At 38.8% G+C, this 24,192-nt stretch overlaps 5 protein-coding genes across 6 annotated transcripts; 2 read left to right on the top strand and 3 right to left on the bottom strand.

Moving 5' to 3' along the window:
* Positions 1 to 2,242: 2,242 nt before the first annotated feature.
* LOC139288956 (F-box only protein 6-like) lies at positions 2,243 to 5,680 on the top strand. The gene is made up of 6 exons (XM_070910426.1): positions 2,243 to 2,685; positions 3,148 to 3,397; positions 3,520 to 3,634; positions 3,739 to 3,834; positions 4,224 to 4,359; positions 4,460 to 5,680. The coding sequence occupies exons 1-6, from the start codon at positions 2,587 to 2,589 to the stop codon at positions 4,604 to 4,606; spliced, it is 843 nt and encodes a 280-aa protein (XP_070766527.1). The 5' UTR covers positions 2,243 to 2,586; the 3' UTR covers positions 4,607 to 5,680.
* LOC139288957 (cell division control protein 42 homolog) lies at positions 5,527 to 10,994 on the bottom strand. 2 transcript variants are annotated; one of them, XM_070910427.1, is made up of 6 exons: positions 10,935 to 10,994; positions 10,283 to 10,423; positions 10,099 to 10,171; positions 9,882 to 9,991; positions 7,961 to 8,158; positions 5,527 to 7,091 (listed from the first exon to the last, which is right to left on the bottom strand). In XM_070910427.1, exons 2-6 carry the CDS (start codon positions 10,385 to 10,387, stop codon positions 7,002 to 7,004), a joined length of 576 nt encoding a protein of 191 aa, XP_070766528.1. In that variant the 5' UTR covers positions 10,388 to 10,423; positions 10,935 to 10,994; the 3' UTR covers positions 5,527 to 7,001. The 2 variants fall into 2 exon arrangements, with proteins under 2 accessions (XP_070766528.1, XP_070766529.1); XM_070910428.1 differs by lacking the exon at positions 5,527 to 7,091 and adding an exon at positions 7,691 to 7,780.
* Positions 10,995 to 12,718: 1,724 nt separating this feature from the next.
* On the bottom strand, positions 12,719 to 14,356 carry LOC139288551 (CMRF35-like molecule 3). Its single transcript, XM_070909865.1, has 4 exons — positions 14,329 to 14,356; positions 13,877 to 14,242; positions 13,139 to 13,199; positions 12,719 to 12,980 (listed from the first exon to the last, which is right to left on the bottom strand). The coding sequence occupies exons 1-4, from the start codon at positions 14,354 to 14,356 to the stop codon at positions 12,836 to 12,838; spliced, it is 600 nt and encodes a 199-aa protein (XP_070765966.1). The 3' UTR covers positions 12,719 to 12,835.
* Positions 14,357 to 17,040: 2,684 nt separating this feature from the next.
* On the top strand, positions 17,041 to 20,183 carry LOC139289343 (acidic mammalian chitinase-like). The gene is made up of 11 exons (XM_070910926.1): positions 17,041 to 17,065; positions 17,240 to 17,269; positions 17,383 to 17,584; positions 17,733 to 17,789; positions 17,880 to 18,045; positions 18,318 to 18,442; positions 18,612 to 18,735; positions 18,841 to 19,026; positions 19,195 to 19,314; positions 19,621 to 19,762; positions 19,855 to 20,183. Exons 1-11 carry the CDS (start codon positions 17,041 to 17,043, stop codon positions 20,181 to 20,183), a joined length of 1,506 nt encoding a protein of 501 aa, XP_070767027.1.
* A 666-nt stretch (positions 20,184 to 20,849) lies between these two features.
* On the bottom strand, positions 20,850 to 23,658 carry mfsd4ab (major facilitator superfamily domain containing 4Ab). The gene is made up of 10 exons (XM_070910957.1): positions 23,429 to 23,658; positions 23,140 to 23,338; positions 22,626 to 22,868; positions 22,325 to 22,487; positions 22,044 to 22,159; positions 21,749 to 21,922; positions 21,473 to 21,620; positions 21,312 to 21,382; positions 21,047 to 21,167; positions 20,850 to 20,944 (listed from the first exon to the last, which is right to left on the bottom strand). The coding sequence occupies exons 1-10, from the start codon at positions 23,656 to 23,658 to the stop codon at positions 20,850 to 20,852; spliced, it is 1,560 nt and encodes a 519-aa protein (XP_070767058.1).
* Between the last annotated feature and the right edge of the window lie 534 nt (positions 23,659 to 24,192).

Genomic DNA, 24,192 nt, shown 5'->3' with positions numbered 1-24,192 from the left:
GGTTATTTACCCTTTAGTGTTGCTGCATGACAACCGGTCGTGAAAATTTGTTATGACAATATGTCTCACACAGTATTAAGGCAGCTCTTTTGCAGACCAGGCTCTTTGAATGGCCTATCTGATGTATGTTTGCCTCTCAGTCGTCTTCATTGAAAGGTAGAGCGATGAAGAGGAAGTATTCAGATCCTTTACTTAAGTGAAAGTAACAATGTCACATTGTGAAAATACTCCACTACAAGTAAAAGTCCTGCACTCAAAACCATACTCAAGTGAAAGTACATAAGTATTATCAGCACTTGTACTTAAAGTATCAAAAGTAAAAGCACTCATTGTGCAGAAAAATGGTCCCTATTTACAAATATTGTTGCATTTTACTACTGTAGATTAAGGCTGTGCTAATTTTAACCACATAGAGTTAAATATGAAGGCTTCACAAGATCATCATATGTTTGCAGCGTCGCTGTCCTGTGAGAACCACGTATCTCAAACAAATAAACTTTTCATGAGCTCTGTTTTCAGTTTTAGTTTATTTATCTTAAGAAGTTGGAGAATTTTCTCAACCCATAAAGGAACACTTAATCCTTCAGTTTATCAGAAAAAGTCACATTCACAATCCCCAAATTTGGAGATATGTGATTTTCACTGAACAGGAGGGGTATGAAAAATTGTAATCTGTAAAGCTGTGAAATAAATGTAGTGGAGTATAAAGTACAATATTTGCCTCTAAATTGTGATTGAGTAAAAGTATAAAGTTGCATAACATGGAAATACTCAAGTCAAGTACAAGTACCTTGAATTTGTAGTTAGGTACAGTATATGAGTAAATGAACTTTCATTCATACGTTACATTCCACCACTGCTGATTGCATATTTTAAGTCATATGAAAGCATTAGTGGAGTAACCTGACCTCATTGGGAATAAAATCCATATCCTCAGTATTACTGTCCTGTGGAAGTTGTCGACATAAAAGAAATGTCACAGTCTGTTTCGAAAGGGATTCTCTTTGTGAAAGCTTAACAGCTGTTCAGATATCAGCCTTAATGTAAATTGTCTTTGCGATGTTCTTTGCGCTACTCAGTAATGTGTAAGGTGTACTGCAGAAAATGTGTAATGCACAACTGCTTTTGTCATAGAATCTGTTCAATTGCAAATCCTTCTGTAAATCCTTTGTATAAATCAGTCCTGTGTCTGCTCTGGAATTGTATACAGTGTTTTTATTAACTTTAGTCATGTAACCAAGTCACTCACCAAAGTGCTGTATTTGAAGTTAGGGTTAAGACTTTTCATAATACTGGATTATTGTGATGATTTATCACACGTGAAATACAGTACAACTTTGCTGTCAAATTGAATAAAACTTTCAGCTTCACATCAGCTTCTCTAAATCTCAGTATCATTAATGCACACATTTAAATCAGTGATGTTTTACTATATTTACAGATCACATTCAAATCCACCAACTAGGTGTGGACATAGCACAAGACAAAGAAATCTATAAAGTACTCATTCTTGTGTTTCAAAGTCTTCACAGGATCTCACAGCAACTAATACAACTTGTGTTCATTGGCATTCATCACCTTGAACTTGTTAACGCGTGTCTACCACAAACAACTCACTAAATTTTCAGTTGATTCACACCATCCCTGCTTTCTAAACGATATCCTGTCATCCTCAACACATTTGGTAAGTTTGACAGACATCAGTATGAGGGCAAAGGTCATTGTGCCTCTGCAGTCAATAGAATTATGTTAAATTGTTGGTTATATCATACAGGCATAGGTTAAACCAATACAGATAAAAGAGTAGATAGTATTTTTAATCTAAATAATTTATTTAAACGGTTAAATCTCAAAAATCTTTGAGATCTTCAGTTGATGTTCATCTTTGTTCAGCGTTAATTCAGGGCCGACCGGGTGGACGAAGGGGATGACACATACCGGAAGTTTTCTTTAAGGAAGAATATAGGAGGGTTCGCCAGTAATTCTATTTGGCGTACACCGAAAGTCGACCGGGCAGGCGGAGTCAGCAGCAAAACGGCCGTTCTTCCGCTCTCCGGTTGTTGTGGAGTACGTGAATCGCTGCTGTCGGGTATGGCAAACTATCGGGTTCAGCCGGCGCGCGCATACTTTTTCCTGCGTTATTTTAGCGGTTAGCTCCGCATACGCCTCTTACGTCCAACTCGAGTGTCCTGGGGTAAATAACGAGCGCAACTTTGGTCAACTGACAGGAATAGGAACGTCTTTTGGGAACAAGTGTAACCCATGGACTAGGAGGAAAAAAACGAAAGTGACCCTCATTTTAGAGGGATCGGAAGTAATTTGTTAAATTTTAGAGTCACAGTTAACATTTGTATCGTGGCTACTTTTATTTAACTTTACATATCAGGTGTCTTTACCCAGAACCGCACTTCCGTGTTGTGTGTTATCGGATGTAAATAACTGTGGTCACAGTACGTGATATTGTAGATATATAAGCCATTACACACCGGTGTATCTTCGCTTAATCGTCGAAAGGAGATTATAGAGATCGAGTATATTTAGCTGTACTGCTTGGAACAACGTCGCTAGCCTGGGTCTGTCCCAGGCATGAAGAGGAAAGCTAAAGCCATGGGTGCAACTCAAAGCTCTGATTCAGCCTCAAAACTGAGTGTGTCCTCGGCTACGGTCCTGTCAACACAGGAAGATGTGAGTGCCTTAAGTTACCTGACACAAAGTAACTGCTGACAGAGACTCACGTCATTTTAAGTCACGTTTGAATTCACAACATGCGGTCTAAATGTCTACATTTTATACTAACAGCCTCTAAAATGAAATGTCTGGCCTCGTGGACCTTTGATGATGGCCGATCTGTTTTGGTTTCTGTTTTATTTTGAGGAGGCTGAAGGATTTACATTTTAGAAGGAGAGAAACCAACACATCAGAAGTCATTAAAAAATAATACAATAAGAAAGAAAAGACACACAACTGGCTCCGAAATCTGGTGTTTTTAACTGCTTTAATTGTATATTTTTTGTTGTAATTGTGTAACACTGACACAGATTGATTATGTATGTAGTGGGGGGCATTGGTCCAAAGTTCAATATACATGCTTGAAAACTTAGATTATCCAGAGTTTGAGCTTATCTGTGTCCTGTCTGTTCTTGTCAGTTGTTTCCTGTTCCTCTGGAGATCCTGGAGGAGATCTTCCTGAATCTGCCCCATGGTCAGGTGGTTAGTATTTGTCGGTTAGTGTGCCATCAATGGAAAGAGGTGGCTGACAGTGAGTCTCTGTGGAGAGAGAGATGTAGGAGAGAAGGATATCACCTCCGCGATGCTTCCAAAATACCTGAAGACTGGAGGTTATTTTACTTCTTGTGCAAGAAGAGAAGAAATCTTCTCAAGAATCCAAGAGGAGAACGTAAGAAGCCACAAAACTAACATTACTGAACATTTGGAGGTGTTAAGGGCATTATTTTCCTGCTGAACAACAAATGCGCTCTACAAAATAATTTCTGTCACAACCCTCATTTGTTTTTATAGATAAAATGAAGAATTGGCAGATATTGGAGAATGGTGGGGATAATTGGAGAGTAGAGGGAGTTATGGTGCCACATCCAAATGAGACAGTCCAGAAAAACTTTGTGACCTCTTACGGGTGAGTATTCACCAGCCGTGGTCCAGAAAACACTTATTTGACAATTATATGATATGCTACATTTCTAGAATGCAGTATTTGAAACCCTTTTCTGTTTTCTGCAGAATGTGCAAGAAGTCGCAGCTGATTAATTTGGACGTGGAAGGATACAACCCATCGTTTATGGATCACTTCCAGCCAGACATCAAAATATCTGATTGGTGAGAAGAATACACATGAAATACTCTCACATCAAGTAATTTCTAAAGTGATGGCAAAATGAATCAGTCACAAACACAATCCAGGTTTTACAGTCGGTTACTTTGCTATGTTAAATACCATGTTAGTAACAATATAGAGCATGCCAGTATTCGTAAGTGTGCCTTGTACTGAGACTTACATAACAAAACAATGGAGTACTAAATTTCAAAAGTGGTTCCATTCAGATGAATCAAAATGACATTTAAAACATATGACCAGTTTCACATTTAACATATAAAAACATGTGGGAATGTGTCTGGCTGTAATTTAGCCCCCCAATGAACAACAACCTAACCCTAACCCTAACCCTGATCTATGTGCACATGCTTGTGCTTCTGTGTTATATTAGGTACGCACCACGATGGGATTGTGGCAGTGAATATGGCATCCATGTAGAGTTGCTGAATAAAAGACAGAAAGCCATCCAGACATTTTCCCCTGAGACTATTTACTTTCAGCAGTGGAACGATCAGAAATGGAATCAGGTATGTACAAAGCATGAGGCAATAATTAATACGATGATGTTTATAGAGGAGGTACAGAGCCCAAGGGCAACTCAAGACTTACTGTGTCTTTATTTTTCAGATGACCCATGTATTCCAAAACTACGGACCAGGAGTGAGATACATCCGTTTTACCCACGGAGGCAAGGACACTCAGTTCTGGGCAGGATGGTATGGAATTCGCATTACTGACAGCTGCGTTGAGATATGTCCTGCAGTGGACTCATAGCTCTTTGGGATTCATCTAATCCTGCTTCCTGCCTTTGCCTGAAATTGCAAAATTGCACCAATTCTAATTTGCCTTATACAATCTGCAGTAATTTTATATGTTGAAGGAAAGCTTCTTCGGGTAAAAAGCAATGAATACTGTATGTGCATCAGTTTTGGTAATTTTCAAAACACATTCATTCAAAATGAGGTTCATGGGTAATTATCCACTTTTCCCAAAGAGCCTCATATACATATCTTTGCAGTGACGTTAGTTGTTTTGGTAGCAAATAGCAATTACGGTCCCTGAGAACACAGTTTAGTGTGCCACTTTGAAAACAGCCATATCACAATCAGTTTCAGGTTCACAAAACAAGAATTGAATTTAACATTCCTTATTTTAAATGAAAACGTACACTCGAACCTGAATTAAATCGTGTTCTGTTAAATTTCTTAGTTTGCCAACTGCACATGGACGTTGTTAGGGCAAGATGCCATATACAGTATCGAGTCAGCTTTGCCGAACGGGCTCTTTGAATGAACTATCTGGCTCTAATGGTTGCTTGTCTCTCAGTCGTATTTCATCGATTGGTCGAAGAAGGTGGGTGCTGTGATGTCACTGTTTCTGACATCCAGGCCATAATAAATGCTACATGGTTGGTCTCTCAGATCAGAAGCTTTTCCGTCTATAAATGCTATATTTACTACACATTACTGCACTACTGTTTGACAAACCAGCCTGAATGGAAATATACTTTGCACTTCTCTGTAACGTGTAAGTTGTGTCATAATGGGAAAACTGTTCTTTTTATGTGGCAGAATGTGTTTTATTTACGATTCTTTCTTTTGTATTTCTCACCTTTCATCTGTGGAAAATTGTATTATTAGTTCATACACTTTATTTATATAACCATCAAAGTCAGACAACAACATGTAGCATTTGAAGTTAGGTTTATTCATAATACTGGTTTATTGTGATGCAAGATACAGTACAACTTTGATGTCAAATTGATTAAAAATCAAAGAGTCCATGAAACTCGTTCTCTTAACATTTTCCTGGTTAATTTGATTTCAGTGTCATCTCAGCTTCTCTAAATGTCGGTATCAGTAATGCACACATTGTATTCAATCAATAAGTTATGTTATTCTCACTATATTTACAAGTCAAATTCAAGCCCACCTTCCAGGCATGGATATAGTAAAAGACAATTGCAAATAACGCTAGTTCAGTCACTCAAACATCTTCACAGCCTCTCAAACAATGTATAGCATTTTGTAAGAACTGTCACAATGTGTCTGACTTAATGACGCTGCAGCAGGTATGTTTAGTTTACAAAATAGTTCATTAGCCTGGGGTTATAGGCTGAAACACTCCTACAAAGTTCAGCTATTGCAACATTTGATAAGCATTCAGGACAATACCACACCTTCATGTTAACTCACTTCACACAAAAAGTAAATAACTGGGAAATTGTTGTGCTCTAACTCCTTGCATGTTGTTACTTAAATTGACTATTTGTGATACATGCCTTCAAAAGCGTGTTAACACTAGTAAAAACTCAAGCTCCATATATTTCCCACTTCTTTCTCAGCTTCTGGGGATATCTCCTCTGACAGCTGTCAATTTATCAGGTTTTGTTTTGGCAAACTAGAACTACGATGGAGCATAGCCTAGAAATGTCATATTATGTCAAATATTTCTTAGATCTGCCCCGGAGGCTATGTTGACATTGAACATGAAATTATGTATAAAAAAAAAAGAAAAAGTAAATACGGTGACTTTTATTAACCCTTTGTGAAATGTATCACTTAAAGAATGTTTGGAAAACAAAATATTTGAGTTGCTCGACACTCCACCGGTGATGAAAGAAAAATTCAATGTCAACCAATACAGTCTTGTGCATCAGAGCTGAACATAAAGTATAAATGATAAACTTTCAGGGAATTACTTGAAAAGTAGAAGACATATGTAGGACATACTAAGACAATTTGAGCATCTCACTAACCCATCGTTATCACCTTGTTTGTGTTTTACAGGGCAGTCGATAAAACAGTAGTTATATTGAAACACAATTTCAGTCAGTTCTTTTGGAAAATCAAAATATGAACTCTGACCACAATGTGGTCAAACTGACACGTTACTTCATAATGTCACCTACAGTTTGATATATTTGAAGTATTCAGTGTTCACATCATGTAAGACCATTTCAATGGCATCAAATCCTCACAAACGGCATCAAATGTTGCTCAATCTTAAAATCACATTCAACACACTGAATATATATTTAGGTTAAGTCTGTCAGAAGGCAAATATTTCATGATATCTCAACTTATGTTGGAATGTGCTTGTGCAGCAAACCTCTTCAGTACTGTTAACCTAGATTTGGAAACTGGTGTGGAGAAGGCTGCGACGAAACTTAGAGCAGAACACATTTACGTCTTTTCTTAGGTTCAGGAGGCTCCAGGGCAGCCAGTATTGCCTCATCAAACACATTCTTTAATCCTTTCTGTGGAAATAAAATATTAATATTCAAAACAGGGCTATGTTCCAAATACAAATTAACATCTTCAGGGAACTAATTGCGAAAGAAGGCTGAGTAGAAATGGAGCAGGGCGATCAAAATGTTTCCTTTATTCAAATAACATTATACAAGACTCTCCTTATGATCAAGTTGTCTGGGTAAAGACAAAAGCCCATGGAAAATTTTGATGCTGCAGTAGAAAAAATGTTGTTACTGTCCAAGACAGAATGTAGCATAAATGCTTTGTAGGGTACAACTGATGCTGAAGAGCTCAATACTGAGATAATAACAGAATGTCAATTTAACAAAAACAAACCCAGTTATCAGTCATATACAGTTACACAGACTTGCACACAAGGTGCTGACAACAGAAATAAGAATTGGCACTCTTGTCATATCAGGCAGCATGGATTATTGTGATTAGGCCAAGTTGAAAAGAAAGCACACATGAACAGAAGGAAAAAAGTTAATGGGCACACAGTTTTAAAGTTTAAAAGAGCGTTGTGGTTATTTTAGTGACAGACATCTCTTTACAATGAGTAAGCAGCAGACGATCGAGAGGCAAAGCAAGATGCAAGAAGACATCAGAACAAACAGCATTTTCTCTTTCTTTGAGTTTCAGGGGGCTCTAAAGCGGCTAAGATAGCCTCATCAAATACGTTCTTCAGTCCCCGCTACAGAAAGAGGAAAAGAAGGGAGAAAGACAGGCACACAACACAGAGTTAGATGGAGTTTTTAGCCAAATGGTGTTAGCAAAAGACGAAGGCAAAGTATTTCCACCCTTATTAGAAAACTGAATTTTAAACACATGCTTGCCACACCAGCTTTAAGTGTTGTTTAATGGGAGATCTTACCTGTGTTAGGGCTGAGCACTCAACATATTTGACTGCCTTAAGGTCACGAGCAAGCTTTTCTGCCGTCTCAGGGGTGATTGGCTTCTGTTTGTTCTTGGCTAGCTTCTCCACTGTAGAGGGGTCATCACGCAGGTCGATCTGTGTGCCTACCAACAGGAACGGGGTCTTGGGACAGTGGTGAGTTATTTCAGGAACCCACTGGAGAAAAAAAATGACAAAACACTCATCACCAAAAGGCAGACACAGGATATTATGCGTGACAAGGCTATTAAGTCAACTGAACTGTCAAATGATGGAATATAATTGTATTGTATAATTGTACATATATATGTGTACATGTCCACACTTGTATGTGTATGCATGTACTTATGCATTATTATTATTATTTTGTCTCATTTATGAATTAGTTTTTCTCTTACGCCGTGTAATTTGGTTCGCAAAAAATAAAATAGATTAAAAAAATACCACCATGGCCAGAAATTCTTATAATTTGAGGGCCGTTAACAAAACGGAAACCACAGTTAGCCAGATATTTCTGAAATCCCGCAGGAAATATATTCTGAAATTTTGCATATCAGCATGTACCACTAAATCAAATTCACGAACCTAACATTCATGTTTTGTTTTACAATTTTGAAACATTATCACAAGACTACAGTCAAATAGTTTATGTTTATAATATCTTTTTTTAATCAGGCTTTTTGAAATACCCACATATTTTGCACTTTTATTTAGGACATTATCTGCAATCATAGGATCCTGTGTGATTCCCTGTAAAAATGCATTCCAGCGTCTTATTACAGAAGCTGCAAGGAGAAATACTGAACAGCTCATTGTCAGTGTTTCCCCTATATGCATTCAACAGCAGTTCAACAGTGCTGCTGCTAAATGATTAGCATTGCTGCTATATAAAAATCTCCCCAACCGCAGTCAAAATTTCCCCTCTTGTGGGCAGAAATGTCAGGAGCAACATTAGGCCTATGCCTATGGTGTGTGTTTTTACTAGGCTATATTTTTTCTTATTATTTGATTAGGGTTAGGGTTAGCTAAACTGAACTTGTATATAATGTGGCAACAGCTAATAGTGTTAGCTACTTCAGCAATTAGCATTAGGGACATCAATAATCTCCACCAATCTGAGGAACAGGCGGCAGGGAGACCATCTGTATGCGTCTCAGAATTAACGGGCCCCCTGCATGCGACTTTCCTTATCGCAGAGCTTTAGAGCTATTTTCTTCAGAAGCCCAGGAGGATAAGATGCTCCCAGGCAGGATGCGACTTATGCCACCGAGGCTTAATCTTGTTTACTGACACTGACCTCTTTTTTAGCGTAATTTTGATTTGACATGATTTGACATTATCTGTACTGTAATATAAGTTCAATAAAAGTCTTGAAACATGTTATTAAACATAATTCGACATCTACAACTTTGTATAAATACAGTATGTGTCTAAAGCCCTTCTCGTGTCAGTGGACGCACACTTTGGAAACAATCCTAGGGGAAACACTGCAATGTGTTGCATTAAAAACCCCCCAAAAACTTTTCGTTCTTTGTTTTAAATCAAGTGTATCAGATGAACCATTATATACAGTTGGTATATTTAAAAACTTTTCATACCTTCTACTCGAATCAGTTTCTGCCTGTTTTAGTGGTTTGACAACAATGTTATTCACAATGTTATTAAAAACACTAAGTTGTTACTTAATTTAATATTCCCCTTAGTATCAGTCAATCTATACACCTTAACTCCTTGCTATACTACTAAACCATCCTCCAATCACTTAATAACAAAAAGTAGAGTACTATTATGTAGAGTATGCCATGAAGGCAATTTACTTTCAGACAGTTGGAAGGAGAGTGTGTTATTAGATTTGCAGGTAGGCAACTCATTGGCTTTCAGATAAACACTTTGTACTCACCTTTTCTTTAACATTCTCAAACGAGGAAGGTGAAACAACCGAGAAACAGACTAGGAAGACATCTGTCTGTGGGTAACTTAGTGGTCGTAACCGGTCATAATCCTCCTGACCTATAGAGAGATCACACCACAAGTTAACTTACCGTGTGACAGACTAATAACTGTACTACATTCAATTAGGAGTGCAATTAAATTGAAAGACTATAACATAATCTTACCTGCTGTATCAAATAAGCCAAGGGTGTATGGTTCACCCCCAATCATTACAGTTACTGCATAGTTGTCAAAAACCTGTGATGAAGGAATAAATGGCATGTTATGGAGTATTTTTATACTTTCTTCACCAAACTATGACTGACTGTCAGCATGCATCTGACTGCAAAATACACCAATCTTACTTACTGTTGGTACATATTCAGAGGGGAATTTATTGGTGGTGTATGAAATCAATAGGCAGGTTTTTCCCACTGCTCCATCGCCCACCACCACACATTTGATAGTCTGCATCTCTGTGCTTTCTGATTCTGCTGGCAATAACGTTGGCTGCTGGGAGAGGTGAAAACGCATCAAGACATTTAATATGTTAGGCTTTAATCAACATTGGCCCTATAACCATTTTTATTTAAATGTTATCTAACGTAAAGTGTCACACCCCATCACCAAAACTGTCAAACAGGCTACCGTTAGCGAATGATAACCTCACTCAATTGCTTACTCACTTTATTGCCTGGCTAACTTTAGTATTTGTGAATAAGGTAATGGGTCAATCACACAATTTCACACTATGTAAGTTACTTCAACAAACGCGTAACGGTGATGAACAGTGCGTGTGTCGGTTAGCGAGCTAAGCTAACGCAGTACTAGCAATCAATGCTAGCTAGTTAGCTAGCTTTGCAACCGGCCGGTTAACGTTAGCTTGTAAACTAACGCTGGCTTGGTTGCTGTAACGTTACCCGAGTTCCAGCAAAGAAGACGAAGCATGAAACCAATATACGGATTTGTATTTTTAATCTAACTAAACACAGAAATGTCAGAAAATGTTTGAGTTACGTACCAATGTACCCCGTATCTGCGCTATTTAACGTTAGCTGTCTGTTTCGCCGGGCGTTGGCACCAGCGAGCAGCAACTTGCTACAGTCAGTGAGAAGCTAAGCGCCCCGACTTCCACTACGACCGTGAAGCTAGACAGAATAATACCGGATATTACCTTCAAAGTAAAACACTTAGCGTGCGTTGCCACATCTGACGCTACATATTTTACGCTATATGTACCAAAGTATATATGAATATGTCACTGCTGTTTCTACAGTTGTTGATTTAAGGTATTTTTTCACTGTATGTCATTTCTATATAATGTATTCCTACGAGTCTTCACTTGTTTCCCCAACTTGTGCCTTTACTTTGAAAGCTAGCTTTCTCTGGTAATGGTGGCTGTCTTGACACGACTTCATGCGAGAGGTTCCTGCAGCAGAAGTGGTGATGTCACCTGCTAAACCCCTCATACCTTGCATCCTCACCTGAATCTGAGCTCTATACCTCTTCCACAGTACATCTACAGGTAGAAGTCCATTCTGTATCTTAACAAGAGGATTGATAGATTTAGATTTGACAGATTTATAAAAGAAATGAAGTGATTTGGGTATCAAACATATGAAAAATATGAAAACATGTAGAATACAATACAATAGAGGTGAACCACATAACTAAATTGCTCTTTTGTTGTTGTTGTTGTTGTTGTTGTTGTATGTTTTAAGGCCACAGCTACTCTGCTATAGGCCTTTTTGTGGGAGACATTTTTACACGTCACAGTAGGAAATGCACAGGTGTAAGTAACAAAATCAATGATGGCTGAATTCCATTTAGCTGCTTCAGTTTTAGGGTCCAGGTGTTGTGCATGCTGGATCACTGTCATGTTTTACTGGGACACTTGAATAGAACTTAACCATCATTAATGTTATTAGTAACACCTGTGCTTTTCCATTTAATCGCTGCTGTGAAAAAAAACTGAAAGGCGTCTCTCATGTTTCGTCCACTTCCATTTATATACACATGAGGGTGACAGAATATCAAAAACAACCTATAATGCGATCCTATACAGCACTGTCGGTTACACATAAACTGAACATTACACACGAAAATCACAAATACACAATTTAATACAGCGTTATTGTATTAGATTGTGCAGGTGTGGCTAATAAACTGTTAATATATGCTGTTCTCTGAAAGCAAAGACCAGCAGACACAATTGTCAAACTTCTTGCAGCTACAATCAGCAGCGTAATGAAATCTGCTTGACAAGGATCACAAATCACCACTGCCTCTTTTAGAGAATATAATATGCATCATTTTCTGGGGAATTCGAATATAATTTAGCTTGGATTATAACTGGAAGTCACCAGTTTGCACAAATTGAGAGAAAACCCCCTATCAGCTGTAGGCATGTCATAAGACTTTCTAAGGAGGTGAGTGTGTGTATATTGTTGTGAAGAAATGAAACCTCTGTGATCAACAAAAAAACAAAGCAGCACATCACCACCATTCCATCTTATTATTTTGTCCATGTTTTGTCTTTTAAAAGCAGGGCTTCACAAGGGTTGGAGTTAGGGTTAGGGTACATTTATGCATGATAAAACCAACCTCTATGACCAACTGTATAAGATCTGCAAATAAATGAAATGAAAGCCAAAATCAATTCCCCAGAGGTGCTAATTTCAAGCTGAGTGGGCAACTCAAACATTCAAACTCAGTTATCTTGGGCCCTGGCACTGAAATTAATGAGATTTTAATCATTTAAATGCTAAGAAAAAAAAGAGTCTGAAAGCCACTTTTTCACTTGGTTTATTTTTCAGTTTAATTCACACACTGATAGAGTGTCCGGGGGAGGAATGATTTTGTAGCCCCAGAATGAATGTGTTTATAATTCGTCCATGATTCAAAATGATGGTCTTGCCAGATTCACTCATAGATGTTCGAGTTTTGGTGTTGAAATTGTTGCGTCCCTATCTTCCTGGCAGTCTTTATCCTCCACACAACGATATGTGTTGATACCAAACAACACAGCATTAAAATAAAGAGGATCCAACGTAGAGTCGCCCACCAACTAGTTAAAACAAACAAAAAAATGAAATGGGATTTTAATTATTTTTTTTTGTTGTATATTATTGTTCATCTGTTTATTAATTCAATTATATTAACCCTTGTTAATGTTTTATTAATATGTCACTCAATGACAATATGAATATTACAGCATATCCTCACCTTATTTCATCTTGTGTCAACAGTGAATTGGCTGGTGTGGTGGTGGCGGTGGTTGTTATCACTGGAAAAGAACATTTTGCATTAAAAATCAACAAATAACATACAATGACAGATCAACTGTGTCCCCTAGAAATTACATTTATATGCTACTAATATTTGCCATCATATGGGGCCAATATTGCTTGATTAAATGTCATATGTTGGCCTGCCTTAAATATCACATTACATGAGAATATGAAAGTAAACTGTTTTTTCAATTATGTTGAAATGATTCAATGTTTTTTTGTGAATTACGTAAATAAGGTCCCAGACTTTCCCCCAACAATAGTGACATGAAAAAAGGTCAGCTACACGCACTTCATTGCAGAAACCTACAATGCCCATTGACTACTACTAATCATATAAGAGTGTGATGGCCTAAATACTGTTTCAAATTAGGAACTAGTTAGGAGCTTTTTATCCATAATGTGGAAAATTGTCTTTGGCTTCACCTCACAATATCAAAACGACACAAGACATTTCATAGAGGACAGACATTAAGAGTATAACAACAACAAAATATATACGGTTTTAAGGCAAAAAACATGATTTTAGTCTTTAAATAAGAGTCAGTTGCATGAGCTTTTGTCTTTCTGGGTCAGTAATAAATCAATGCTATTGAAGCAAGAATATCAAGAAGCTGCAGTAGCATTGTATTACATTTGATGAAGTGTCTGAGCTAACCCAGCTGAGGTATACCTGTCTGGGAGAGGCGGAGTCTGACACCAGTGTAGATGTTCTTTCCAGCTCTGGCGATGACACACCAGTACATATCCTTATCACTTTCTCTGAGAGAAGTCATAGTTACAGTGAAGACACCTGCCTCCTTATCATCTTCAATGGAGCTTCTGTCACTGTGTCGTTTCTTGGGTGTTTTCACCACTATGGTACACAGCTCATATATCGGCCCTTTGCACCAGTACTTCGTGTATTCTCTGAAGTGATGGTCGTACTGACAAGAGACGGTCACAGAACCTCCGTATGCCGCTGTTACCACCTCTGGAGCTGACAGTTGAACCGAGTCCACGGCATTCTTTGTTAGCCAGAAGAGACAGAGAACTGGAGCTGCACAATCAATGAAAAAAAAAAAAGTTAGTTTCTCAGTTATTCTGCCATTACACATCCACAGTATTTTAAACAGCTGCTGTTACCATTAAAGAAGATCTCTGAGGTTCTCATGATGGGAATCGAAAGAACAATGTGAAGCAGAAGCCAAGTGTGCAACATTTAGAGGCTTCCTCTTATTTGTCCGATGTAAGGTTGTGTAATTGGAGTGTTGCAATGTTTGTTTGCGTAGGCTTGTGTTTGTACGGAAAATATTGTGTTGAGATCCTACAGTACATAAATGTTTCTCGTGTGTATCTCTGTGTGCAGATAATGTAGAGTGGGAAATGTAAGGGCAGTTTGTTGACTTAAACAGCAGGTGGCACTAAAGACCAGACTGTCTGAGGACATAATATGTTTAGTACACCGCCCTCACCACCATCAGTCACCTTGGGATCCTTTTCTTTTGTGTGTTTGCATTTTTTCACAATCACTGGATTACAGCACGCCTTCTATCAGCTGTTTTCTTCCCAGTGTATCAACTACAGTATGTAGCACAGCCTAATCAGATTTTGTAAAATGTTTTGAAAATCTAGTTTAGAGATATAATTTGCTATGGGAGAAACAATATTTAATTTCATACATTGCTTCTCACCCATAGCATTTGTCTGAGTATTTCCTCAGGCTTTTGTCCTCCTAATTTGATTCTTTGCCATTTTGCGCCACTGTGCATTTTTAATGGCTTAATAATGATGTAACAGATGCTATGTATTATCATAAAAGATTGTGCTTTCAGATTTCTTCTCATGGGCTTCGATATTTCATGTGTATATCACATTCACAGCGTTTGGCTGATTTCTGAGGTGCAGTGCAGTCCTGCAGACATGAGTTATTTAGATGTTTGATTATGTCACAGTTCATGTTGTATCTTGATTTTTTTTTAATATCATCTTGATCTTTTTCTCAGTGACAGCAAACAAACTGCTCTGTTATATTATCTATAAGAACAACCAACAAAGAAGTCCATCCAAACTGATTTGGTATTTACAAAAACTAGTCAAATATAACTAAATGTAGATGTAGCAACAAGGAAAACCATTTAAATAAGAAATACCACAAGGCGAGACATTTTGTAGTTGTGTATCTGAGTTTGTGTCAGAGAGCAGTGATGGGAGATTATGACACAGTTCATCACATGTCATGGAATGACATGTCTTTGTCAAACAGTATCACACTGAACTTTGTGCATCACATTTTACAATAATATTTATTACAATCTGTGAACTTTACAGTATATTTATCCATTTTATTATTTTATTTTATTTGAGTTTGAAGAGGAAACTGAAATGATATTAATGGGTTCTTTAAGGTCAAACCGCGTAGGAAAAAACAGAACCATGTTGGTGACACATGCACTGGTGGTCTGTAAGCACAAGGGTTGCAACACCCACAGGGACAAATCTGTTTTTTGTTCCTTCCTTTATTTCCTTAACTATGGCTTTTGGAACCTATTAAACCTCTGCATAGGATAGTTTTATCTGGTAATTGTGGCATAGAAGCAAGACAGAATAGCTTCTACCACTTATTATAAAGCTCATTTTAAGGTTGTGAATATTCAGGATAAGGTCACAGTGTTAGCATTATTTTCTTTTTAACTGAGTAGATGTGTAATGTAAGTACATGTATGATATGTGACAGATTAGTCTTTGATTTGTTCCCCGGGGAAATAATTCGCAAGAACTGAATTAACTTTCCTGAGGTGATGAAGTGACTTTGGTAAAAACTTAAATTGGATTGTTTTTCACTTTTAACTAAGGAACTCAGTGGGTAAATGAAACAACTTTTTCAGTCTCCTTGACGTTTGTTTGACATCTTTTTAAATTTTTGAGACGCACCACGAGAAGCAGATTTGTAGGTTTGTTTTGGAAAAGCAAATGGCATTTGCTTTTGCTTGTAGGCTTTGGCTCAGCCATGGTGTTTTCCGCTGACACCAGCATATCATTCTTTAAATATTACGTAAACTGTTGAAGATAAAGAAGGCTGCATTATAATGGAGGCTAAATGATTAGATAAGTTCTCCATTTACCATGTGAATGCTTTTGATTTCAATGCAAATCCCTCTTCATGACATATCACGATCCTCTCATTTCAGCGTGATTAGAGTTGTCAAACATATTTATCATCACATATCTGCACTCTAAGTAGTTTTTCAAAGGCAATTCTGCCCGTTGTTTATGTGAGTTGACTTGTAATGTTTTATGTCACTGCTGAACAGAGGCAGTACATTTACTGCATGACATGAAAGGCATATTTGATGTCATAGATTCATGCACTTTAGTCAAATCACAAACAAACATTGTTTTGCTGTGTTTCCATGTATAGATATGCCAACTTATAAACATTTATAAACATTTAAATTTTGTTCTATGAGTTAAGAATGTTACAATTTTGGTATGTCAGGTATAATAATATAATGTATCTGCAAAAACATTTGTGACAAATTCTTCAATGTTCTTTTGGTGTTTTGTATAACTTTTGAAAAAGCCGCATCGGCATTTTATTTGCTTTGGATTATGCCCGCTTTGGATAAATGAGTCCTTCACACAAGGAGAAAGTGTGCCTGTGGAGAATATGTGTGGAAGCGTGATAAGTAATCACTTATTACCCCTTAAGTGGGCACATTTGATAATTTTCTCTGAAACAATCTTTTGTAAATAAACACCTTTTTGGCAGGTGTCTTGTTTTTGTTAAGTGTGAGCAAACTGGGTGTGTATAAAAGTGAGTGCACCTGATAGATGACCTCCTTGTACAAGGTAGTCATGGGCAAAGTACTGTTTGTGACGGGTAAGTCCGTGCTGCTGTATTTTGAAACATTTTTCTCTTCTATGTGCAGCAGATGGTCTCCTGTTAATTTGGATATGCAGTATATTGCAACTGTTTTTAGGGGACAGCTTTGAGCACTTTTTCCAGTAAATGTCTATTTGCTCAAAGATAACCATGTGACTTTTCATTTTACAGCTCTGGCCCTGCTGCTGCAGGCGCAGCTTGGTAAGCAATCTATGAATATGGGATACAGTGTGCATGTTTATTTTTCTTTCTATGGTCAGAAATTGCATTGCATATGGTTGGTCCGTAACTAATAGATTTATTTTTCATCAAAGGCTCATCCTTCATACTGTCATGCTACTTCACAAACTGGGCGCAGTACAGACCACCTCCAACCATTTACATGCCCAATGACGTCGACCCATGCCTGTGTACACATCTCCTGTATGCCTTCGCCACCATTAAGAACAACCACCTGGCCACCTATGAGTGGAATGATGTGGAGCTTTACAGTCAGTTCAACGCCCTGAAGAACCAGTGAGTCACTGAAAAATGTCTGTTTCCTCTTGTATAAAAAGAAAGAACCCCTATAAAGAACAATAAAGTTTCACTAATAAAGCACAGTTAGGAAAGTAGGAGTGTTTTTAGTTGTCGCTGCAGTGTAAAATGTCTGATTCCTTGGCAGGAATGGCAACCTGAAGACTCTTCTGTCTGTTGGAGGATGGAACTTTGGCTCCCAGGGGTGAGATAATCTACAGATATCTGCAGACTTGGCACTCTAAACAGTGGCGATCTTCTGTTTACAATGCATTTATCTCTGTTCCCACATTAGATTTTCACAAATGGTGTTGAGCTCTGCCAACCGTCAGACCTTCATCAAGTCAGTCATTTCATTCCTGAGGAAGTATGAGTTTGATGGGCTTGACATTGACTGGGAGTATCCAGCCAACAGAGGAGGCTCTCCTGAGGACAAGCAGTACTACTCTGTTTTCCTGGAGGTTTGTTTGCTATGTCTGGCTCAGTTTCCAGTTCATTTTGTTTCTCTATACGGTTTAAATTTCTTACCCGATAGCAAATATAACTGTTCAAGCATTCCCCAGATTAATTTGGCCCACAATAAATCCCTTGGGGTTTCCACTGTGCCTTGCTGAATATAAAAGAGATATATAAAAGCAAAACAACTCACAACCTGACCATGTTACAAATCATGGATTATGAAACCTGGAGTTCAGTTAATACTAAATATTTTATATCTGTTGACATTCAACAGGAACTGAGAGCTGCCTTTGAGAATGAGGCCAAGCAGACCAACAGGGCTCGTCTTCTGATGTCTGCTGCGGTGGCAGCTGGAAAGAGCAACATTGATAGTGCTTATCAGGTTCCCAAGCTTGGCCAGTAAGTATTTGAAGTAATATTTGTGGTGTGTCCTATCTCATCCACAGCAACATAATGGATCACATTTGAACAGAACAACTCTGAATCTCATCCCTTTATTCTAAATGATCAATGTAAGCTCATTAATGTTGGCGTGGTAACCTCTTCCCTTCTTGTTTTCCACACCCAGGTCCCTGGATATGATCAACGTCATGACATATGACTTCCATGGCTCTTGGGACCCCATGACTGGCGAGTGCAGTCCCCTGTTCCGAGGCCCAGAGGACCACGGTGGCTACATCTATTTCAATGTGGTGAGTACTTGAACATCCACATAAACAGAGATTTAATTGTTGTTAAAGCATCCTCAACAGCTATCTAGTTCCAGGGCCATGTATTGTCCAATTCCTTTGTTCCAGGACTATGCCATGAGCTACTGGAAGAGCCTGGGAGCCCCAGCTGAGAAGCTGATTGTTGGTTTCCCTACATATGGCAACACATTCACTCTTAGGAACCCTGCTAACCATGGTGTTGGAGCCCCTATTGCTGGTGCTGGAACTCCAGGAAAGTACACACAAGAGGCTGGAGAACTTGCTTACTTTGAGGTACGCTTTCTTATTATTGTAATAAAGCACTAAACAATAAGCTTGAATGCTGATGGTGGTTAGTAAATATTCTTCTGTATGCTTGATAACAGATCAGATTGGTTTATCATTGTATTACAGACTCCAGTTCCTAGGCTGTCGTTTATGCATTTCTTTGTGAAATTATAGATCTGCGGCTTTTTGAAAGATGGAGCAACTGAGGTTTGGAACCAGGCCCAGGATGTGCCATATGCCTACAAGGGAAACCAATGGGTGGGCTATGACAACATCAAGAGCTTCCAGGTCAAGGTAACAGTATATGTGTTTTACCATTTGACAGGCCAATCTGTTGGCTGCTGTGAATTACATCTGAGCTAAAATCTTTTCCAAATCCCCATAACCTGTCAAGTCTTATATCAAGTATTACAAAATGTGAAATTTCTTCCTCTGTGTTACGGCAGAATGTGACAGGAGCAAATTTATTTGAAATTTTGTATTTTATCCCTGTTTCTGTATGTGGGATCATGCTGCAGTTATCAGGAAAAAAGGTGTCAAAGTTTTCTGATGAAATTGCTATGTTATTGACCTCAAAATGCTTTCTGCAAATGTCTGTAGGTTGACTGGCTGAAAAAGAGTGAGTATGGAGGCGCCATGGTATGGACCATTGACATGGATGACTACATGGGCACTTTCTGTAACCAGGGGAAATACCCACTGATTAATGTTCTCAAAAAGGGCCTTAATCTGGAGCAAGCATGTAAGACTTTTCATTTTATCATTGATGGTCAATGCACAGTGTTCTTGGAAGAAAATATTTTATTAAATAATGTTTTTGTGAATGTTTTTCAGCCTGTGCCCCACCTGCCACCCGACTTCCTCCAATCGCCGGAGTAAGCACGACTACTGGAGGCAGCTCCAGTGGAGGCAGCTCCAGTGGTGGCAGCTCCAGTGGAGGCAGCTCCAGTGGTGGAAGCTCCAGTGGTGGCAGCTCCTCTGGTGGGGACTCAGGCACCAGCGGCATGGACAGCGGGTTCTGCGCTGGAAAGACCAGCGGCATGTACCCCGACCCAAAAAACAAGAACCAATTCTACAACTGCAGCGATGGCAGAACCTACATGGAGAACTGTGCCTCTGGTCTGGTCTTTGACACTTCCTGCTCTTGTTGCAACTGGTCCTAAATCTGAAGTTTGCCTGGTTAACTGTTCACAGGCTGGATGACTCTGTTTTACATTTGTTGTTAGTTCTCAGGGGCCAACTTCTCTGAGTACAAAGTCCTGTCTTCCATATTGGATGTTTAACAATGTAAAACCAGAGGCTGTCCTCTTGAGTAGTTAATTTTGAAAGCAAAGAAAATAAACATTTGAATCGTTGCCAGTGTGTTGTATGTATCCATTCTTTTCTTTGTTGTCAATTATAAAATGCAATGTCAGAATTGTCTCCATATTAATCAAAATTACACAATGTTCACCGTATCAGTATAATTGTTTTAATACACATATAATATAGTATGTATATGTCGATGAACATATGCCAAAAGATATGCAGAAACACATGAAATAATGTCAAAACAAAAGATTACAATTAAAATGACAAACAGAAAACAATTAAAACAGAAAAACGCATCAAGTATTCTGCAGGTAATCATTATCATAATCCTTGTATTGTAAATTTCAAACCCTGGCGCAATAAAAAAAAACAGACTCTGAACTATAACCTCTAACACTAGCACATTATTTACTTTGCAAGTACCATGTAATTTCCAGCACATTAAAAGATGATGATAGATTGCTGTAATACTTCCCCTACAGTGGCCAGTAAAGGACAAAACACAGCTGCAGCCCCTCTCAGCTGCTCTCTTTCTCCTCTGTCTGTTCTGTTTTGGCAGATCCACTCTGCTCTGTTGCTGGTTCCTCCACCATGGCTGACTTTTTCGTTGTTCCTGTTGGGATGGAGAGGGAGTTGGAGTGGGGGATGATGAGTATGAAATAAATGAAAACAAACCTTCAGCAGCAATGTTTGAGGATGCTGGTTGATATTGTACCTGTGAGGTAATTTCTGTGCATTCGATGGAACAGCAGGAGACCAATGAATAGGATAAAACCAATGCAGGCAATTATCATTCCACACAGCAGGAAGCTGTAACTGCCTTCAGTCTGGATAATCTGGGGATGAGATACAGTAGCAACATTAAACTCCTGAACATGAATCAAAATCTCCGCCGGGCTCGTTTATGCAATTCTAAGCCTATTTCTCTACTTCTGCACACACTCTTTTTCTATAATAATGAAGATACGCATCAGACTTACTGAGCCAACCAGAACCTGCATTACCATCTCTCCCATCCCTGCACTCGTCACCAGGACTGATGTTGCACATCCTGCAAAAAGAAATGTATGGTTTATGTCCTTCCCTTGCATTGATTCCATTACTGTGTTATTATTATTGTGCTATAAACACTTCATTATACCCTGATAATCAAGGATGTCCTCAGTATAAGCTAGCATACAGGGGAATATGCTGCTGAGGAAAAGCCCACATAAACAGGTCCCGACAAACAGAAAGACGCTGCTGGTGTAGAAAATAAGCAGCATCAACACAGTAACAATAGCACCTGCCTGTAAAAACAAAGAAAGGAGTGTATTATCAATTTGGTGTTGATATCGTCAAGTGTTTGACCTTTACGTTTCATTATGTATGTCTCATCGATAATGTGATGGCACTCTAAATGTTTTATTGGCCTTACCAGGTTGAACATGAGCAGTCTCACAGGCTGGAAACGGTACGAGAGAGGGATGGATAACAGACGTCCCGCAGTGATCGCTGCCCAAAAGATACTGGCCAGGTAACCCGCTGTCTTATGAGGCAGTGACATAGGTGATGCCACACCGTAGGTATACACAAAGCCGGCATATGCCCCCTGAAAGGAAAAGGCAGGCTCTACTTTATGTGAAGCAGATTTTGTATGCATTCATAAAATTTTATGTGCAACATTTTGCATGAAAGGCACATCATATTATTTATTTGCAGCCCTCACTCACCACAATACCATCGGTCATGAAGAGCACCATCCCACCAAGGATATGAATCATAAAGAAGGATACTGGCAGCCCGCGCAGGTTATCATTCTGACAGCAGCTAAAGATATCCCCATGACCTGTAACCGAGCGAAAAGCCACAAATGACAGATTGTAACATACAAAATGGCATACATTGTGATTCTTTTTTTATCTAAACTGACTGAAAATCCACTGAGGAAATAATGCATTATTCATCCTCAAATAGGGGTTCTGAATAAAAATGACTTCTTCCACGTCCTTACCTCCAGCTTCATGTTCTTTCTGCTCCACGTCCGGGCCCTCAGCCCCCTGCTGGTTCTCCATGGCTAGTTCATCTTTGTCCAGAAGACGAGGAGTGCCGCTGGGGCAACATGGGATAAGCTGCTCCCGATACATCAGGAACAGGACTGCAATGGGCACGGGCAGCTGAGGGTGCACAAATAATATTCGGCTTTTTCACTTTTGTCATTTTCAACAATTAAGTGAAATATCAGATTAAGAAGCTACGAAAAAAGCAACTCCTCTCCTGCACATCTACTACTGTACATCCGTTCAGTGTCTTACATTAATGAGCGCCATGATCCAGAAGGCATAGTGCACGCTGGACTCCTCTTCTCCTCCCTCATGGGGCAGGTGGCTCTGAGTTATGTTGTGCTCTGCAATCGGACTGTTTCTCAGCATGTTCCTGAAATGATGCATGATCTCAGTCCCATTCCCAGTGTGATTCATGCAGCCCGTCTCAGAGAGGAAAGGATCTGCAATCAGTGGGCTCACCAGGGCTCCAAACCCAATGAAGAAATGAAGAGCCTGCAAAAATGTAGAAGACAAAGGCCAGAGACATGACTTACTGTTTTGTCATTGTGTAATTGGTTCATAACTTGACAAAATACACCTACTGAGCATACTGTGTAGAAAATGTTTGTTATGCTTGCCATATTTGTGGAGAAAAACAAATCAAACACTCCTGATGAAATGACACTTTATTATGTCTGAATCCACTATTAATCATTAATTGAATGTGAATGCTATCATGACAGTATATCTACAGATAAGATATGGGTACTACAGGATTTTCCACCTGTAAGAAAACAGCCGAGTCCCTCTGGTAGATGGTCACCAGTTGGATGTTAGCGATGGTGTCAATAATGCCCATTGCAAACCCAGACACAGCCATGGCGATGGCAAGCACGAGAACATTATTGCACAGAGGGATGATGGCAAATATTACAGAGATGATGAGTGCAGAGACAAATAGGGCAGCTAGAGCACTGAACAACCTTTAAGAAAGAAAGAGGACAAATATAGTTATAATGACGTTCAGTCGTTTTCAGATTATTTACACACACCAAACACATCATGATACTTACGTCCTCTTGAAAACACCACCAATAGAACTGCCAATTAACAAGCAGAACTGCTGGGAAAAGAACACCCAGGTAATCTCGCTAAGTGTTGAGTTTGTTTGACATTGCAAGTCCAAAATTGTTGGTCCAAGGAAAGCAATGCAGAGTCCAAAGCTGAAGAAAACACTCCAGTAGGTCAGTGTGTGATGGGCATTCCTTTTGAACAGAGTTACGATCCGCTCATCCACAAACATCTTTGCCACGATAAAGATAGATGTACCTCAGTGAAACAGACTGGAATGGATTTTTTACTACTAATTATTACAATCTCAGTATGTGACAGCAGCTCTGTGAAGTTTTTTGGGATGTTTGCTGTAGTCTAATGAGTTTTGAGATCCCTTTTAAAGCTTTTAGCTCCCTCCTCTTTGGATTGCTTAACTGAAAAGGAAGTCCTCCTGAGTTAATGGGTGAAATGGAGATTCTTCCAACAATAGTATGACCATTTGAATTGTGTCAATGATTAGCAATGAAAAAGAGTCTGTGTTGAAATGCTACCAGAAAGTGTGCATTGATATGGCATGACACTTCCAATCCTATCAATGTAAAATGGATCATTCAGGAAGCAATGACGCATAGGCTTCTCGTGGACAGGTTGTCTTTTCTTTCATACCTGGAAAACCCTGCAGCACTAAGAACTTATTGTTTTGACATAAATCCAATTTATAACATCATCACTCCCTTTTTCCTCTCATCCAGTCTTATTCCAGCTCTGCATACTGTATATTACT

Source organism: Enoplosus armatus, chromosome 8 (assembly GCF_043641665.1).
Source record: "Enoplosus armatus isolate fEnoArm2 chromosome 8, fEnoArm2.hap1, whole genome shotgun sequence".
Lineage (NCBI taxonomy): Eukaryota > Metazoa > Chordata > Actinopteri > Centrarchiformes > Enoplosidae > Enoplosus > Enoplosus armatus.
This window is presented reverse-complemented; position numbering and strand designations above follow the sequence as displayed.

Bases quoted from the DNA above. Each gene is read 5' to 3' on its own strand.
- LOC139288957 (XM_070910427.1), bottom strand. From the start codon at position 10,387: ATGCAGACTATCAAATGTGTGGTGGTGGGCGATGGAGCAGTGGGAAAA. The intron at 9,992-10,098 runs GTAAGATTATGT...ATCTCTCTATAG, and splicing joins TGGCTTATTTGATACAGCAG to GTCAGGAGGATTATGACCGG. The intron at 7,092-7,960 runs GTAAGATCTCCC...TTATTTCCACAG, and splicing joins AGTGCTCAGCCCTAACACAG to AAAGGATTAAAGAATGTGTT.
- LOC139289343 (XM_070910926.1), top strand. From the start codon at position 17,041: ATGGGCAAAGTACTGTTTGTGACGG. The intron at 17,585-17,732 runs GTGAGTCACTGA...ATTCCTTGGCAG, and splicing joins TTCAACGCCCTGAAGAACCA to GAATGGCAACCTGAAGACTC. The intron at 19,027-19,194 runs GTACGCTTTCTT...GTGAAATTATAG, and splicing joins GAGAACTTGCTTACTTTGAG to ATCTGCGGCTTTTTGAAAGA.
- LOC139288551 (XM_070909865.1), bottom strand. From the start codon at position 14,356: ATGAGAACCTCAGAGATCTTCTTTAATG. The intron at 14,243-14,328 runs GTAACAGCAGCT...TTGATTGTGCAG, and splicing joins CTCAGAGATCTTCTTTAATG to CTCCAGTTCTCTGTCTCTTC. The intron at 12,981-13,138 runs GTGAGGATATGC...TGTTTTAACTAG, and splicing joins TTGACACAAGATGAAATAAG to TTGGTGGGCGACTCTACGTT.
- mfsd4ab (XM_070910957.1), bottom strand. From the start codon at position 23,658: ATGTTTGTGGATGAGCGGATCGTAACTCTGTTCAAAAGGAATGCCCAT. The intron at 21,168-21,311 runs GTAAGTCTGATG...TCTCATCCCCAG, and splicing joins TGCAGGTTCTGGTTGGCTCA to ATTATCCAGACTGAAGGCAG. The intron at 20,945-21,046 runs GTACAATATCAA...CCATCCCAACAG, and splicing joins GCACAGAAATTACCTCACAG to GAACAACGAAAAAGTCAGCC.
- LOC139288956 (XM_070910426.1), top strand. From the start codon at position 2,587: ATGAAGAGGAAAGCTAAAGCCATGGGTGCAACTCAAAGCTCTGATTCA. The intron at 2,686-3,147 runs GTGAGTGCCTTA...TGTTCTTGTCAG, and splicing joins TCCTGTCAACACAGGAAGAT to TTGTTTCCTGTTCCTCTGGA. The intron at 3,398-3,519 runs GTAAGAAGCCAC...TTGTTTTTATAG, and splicing joins CAAGAATCCAAGAGGAGAAC to ATAAAATGAAGAATTGGCAG.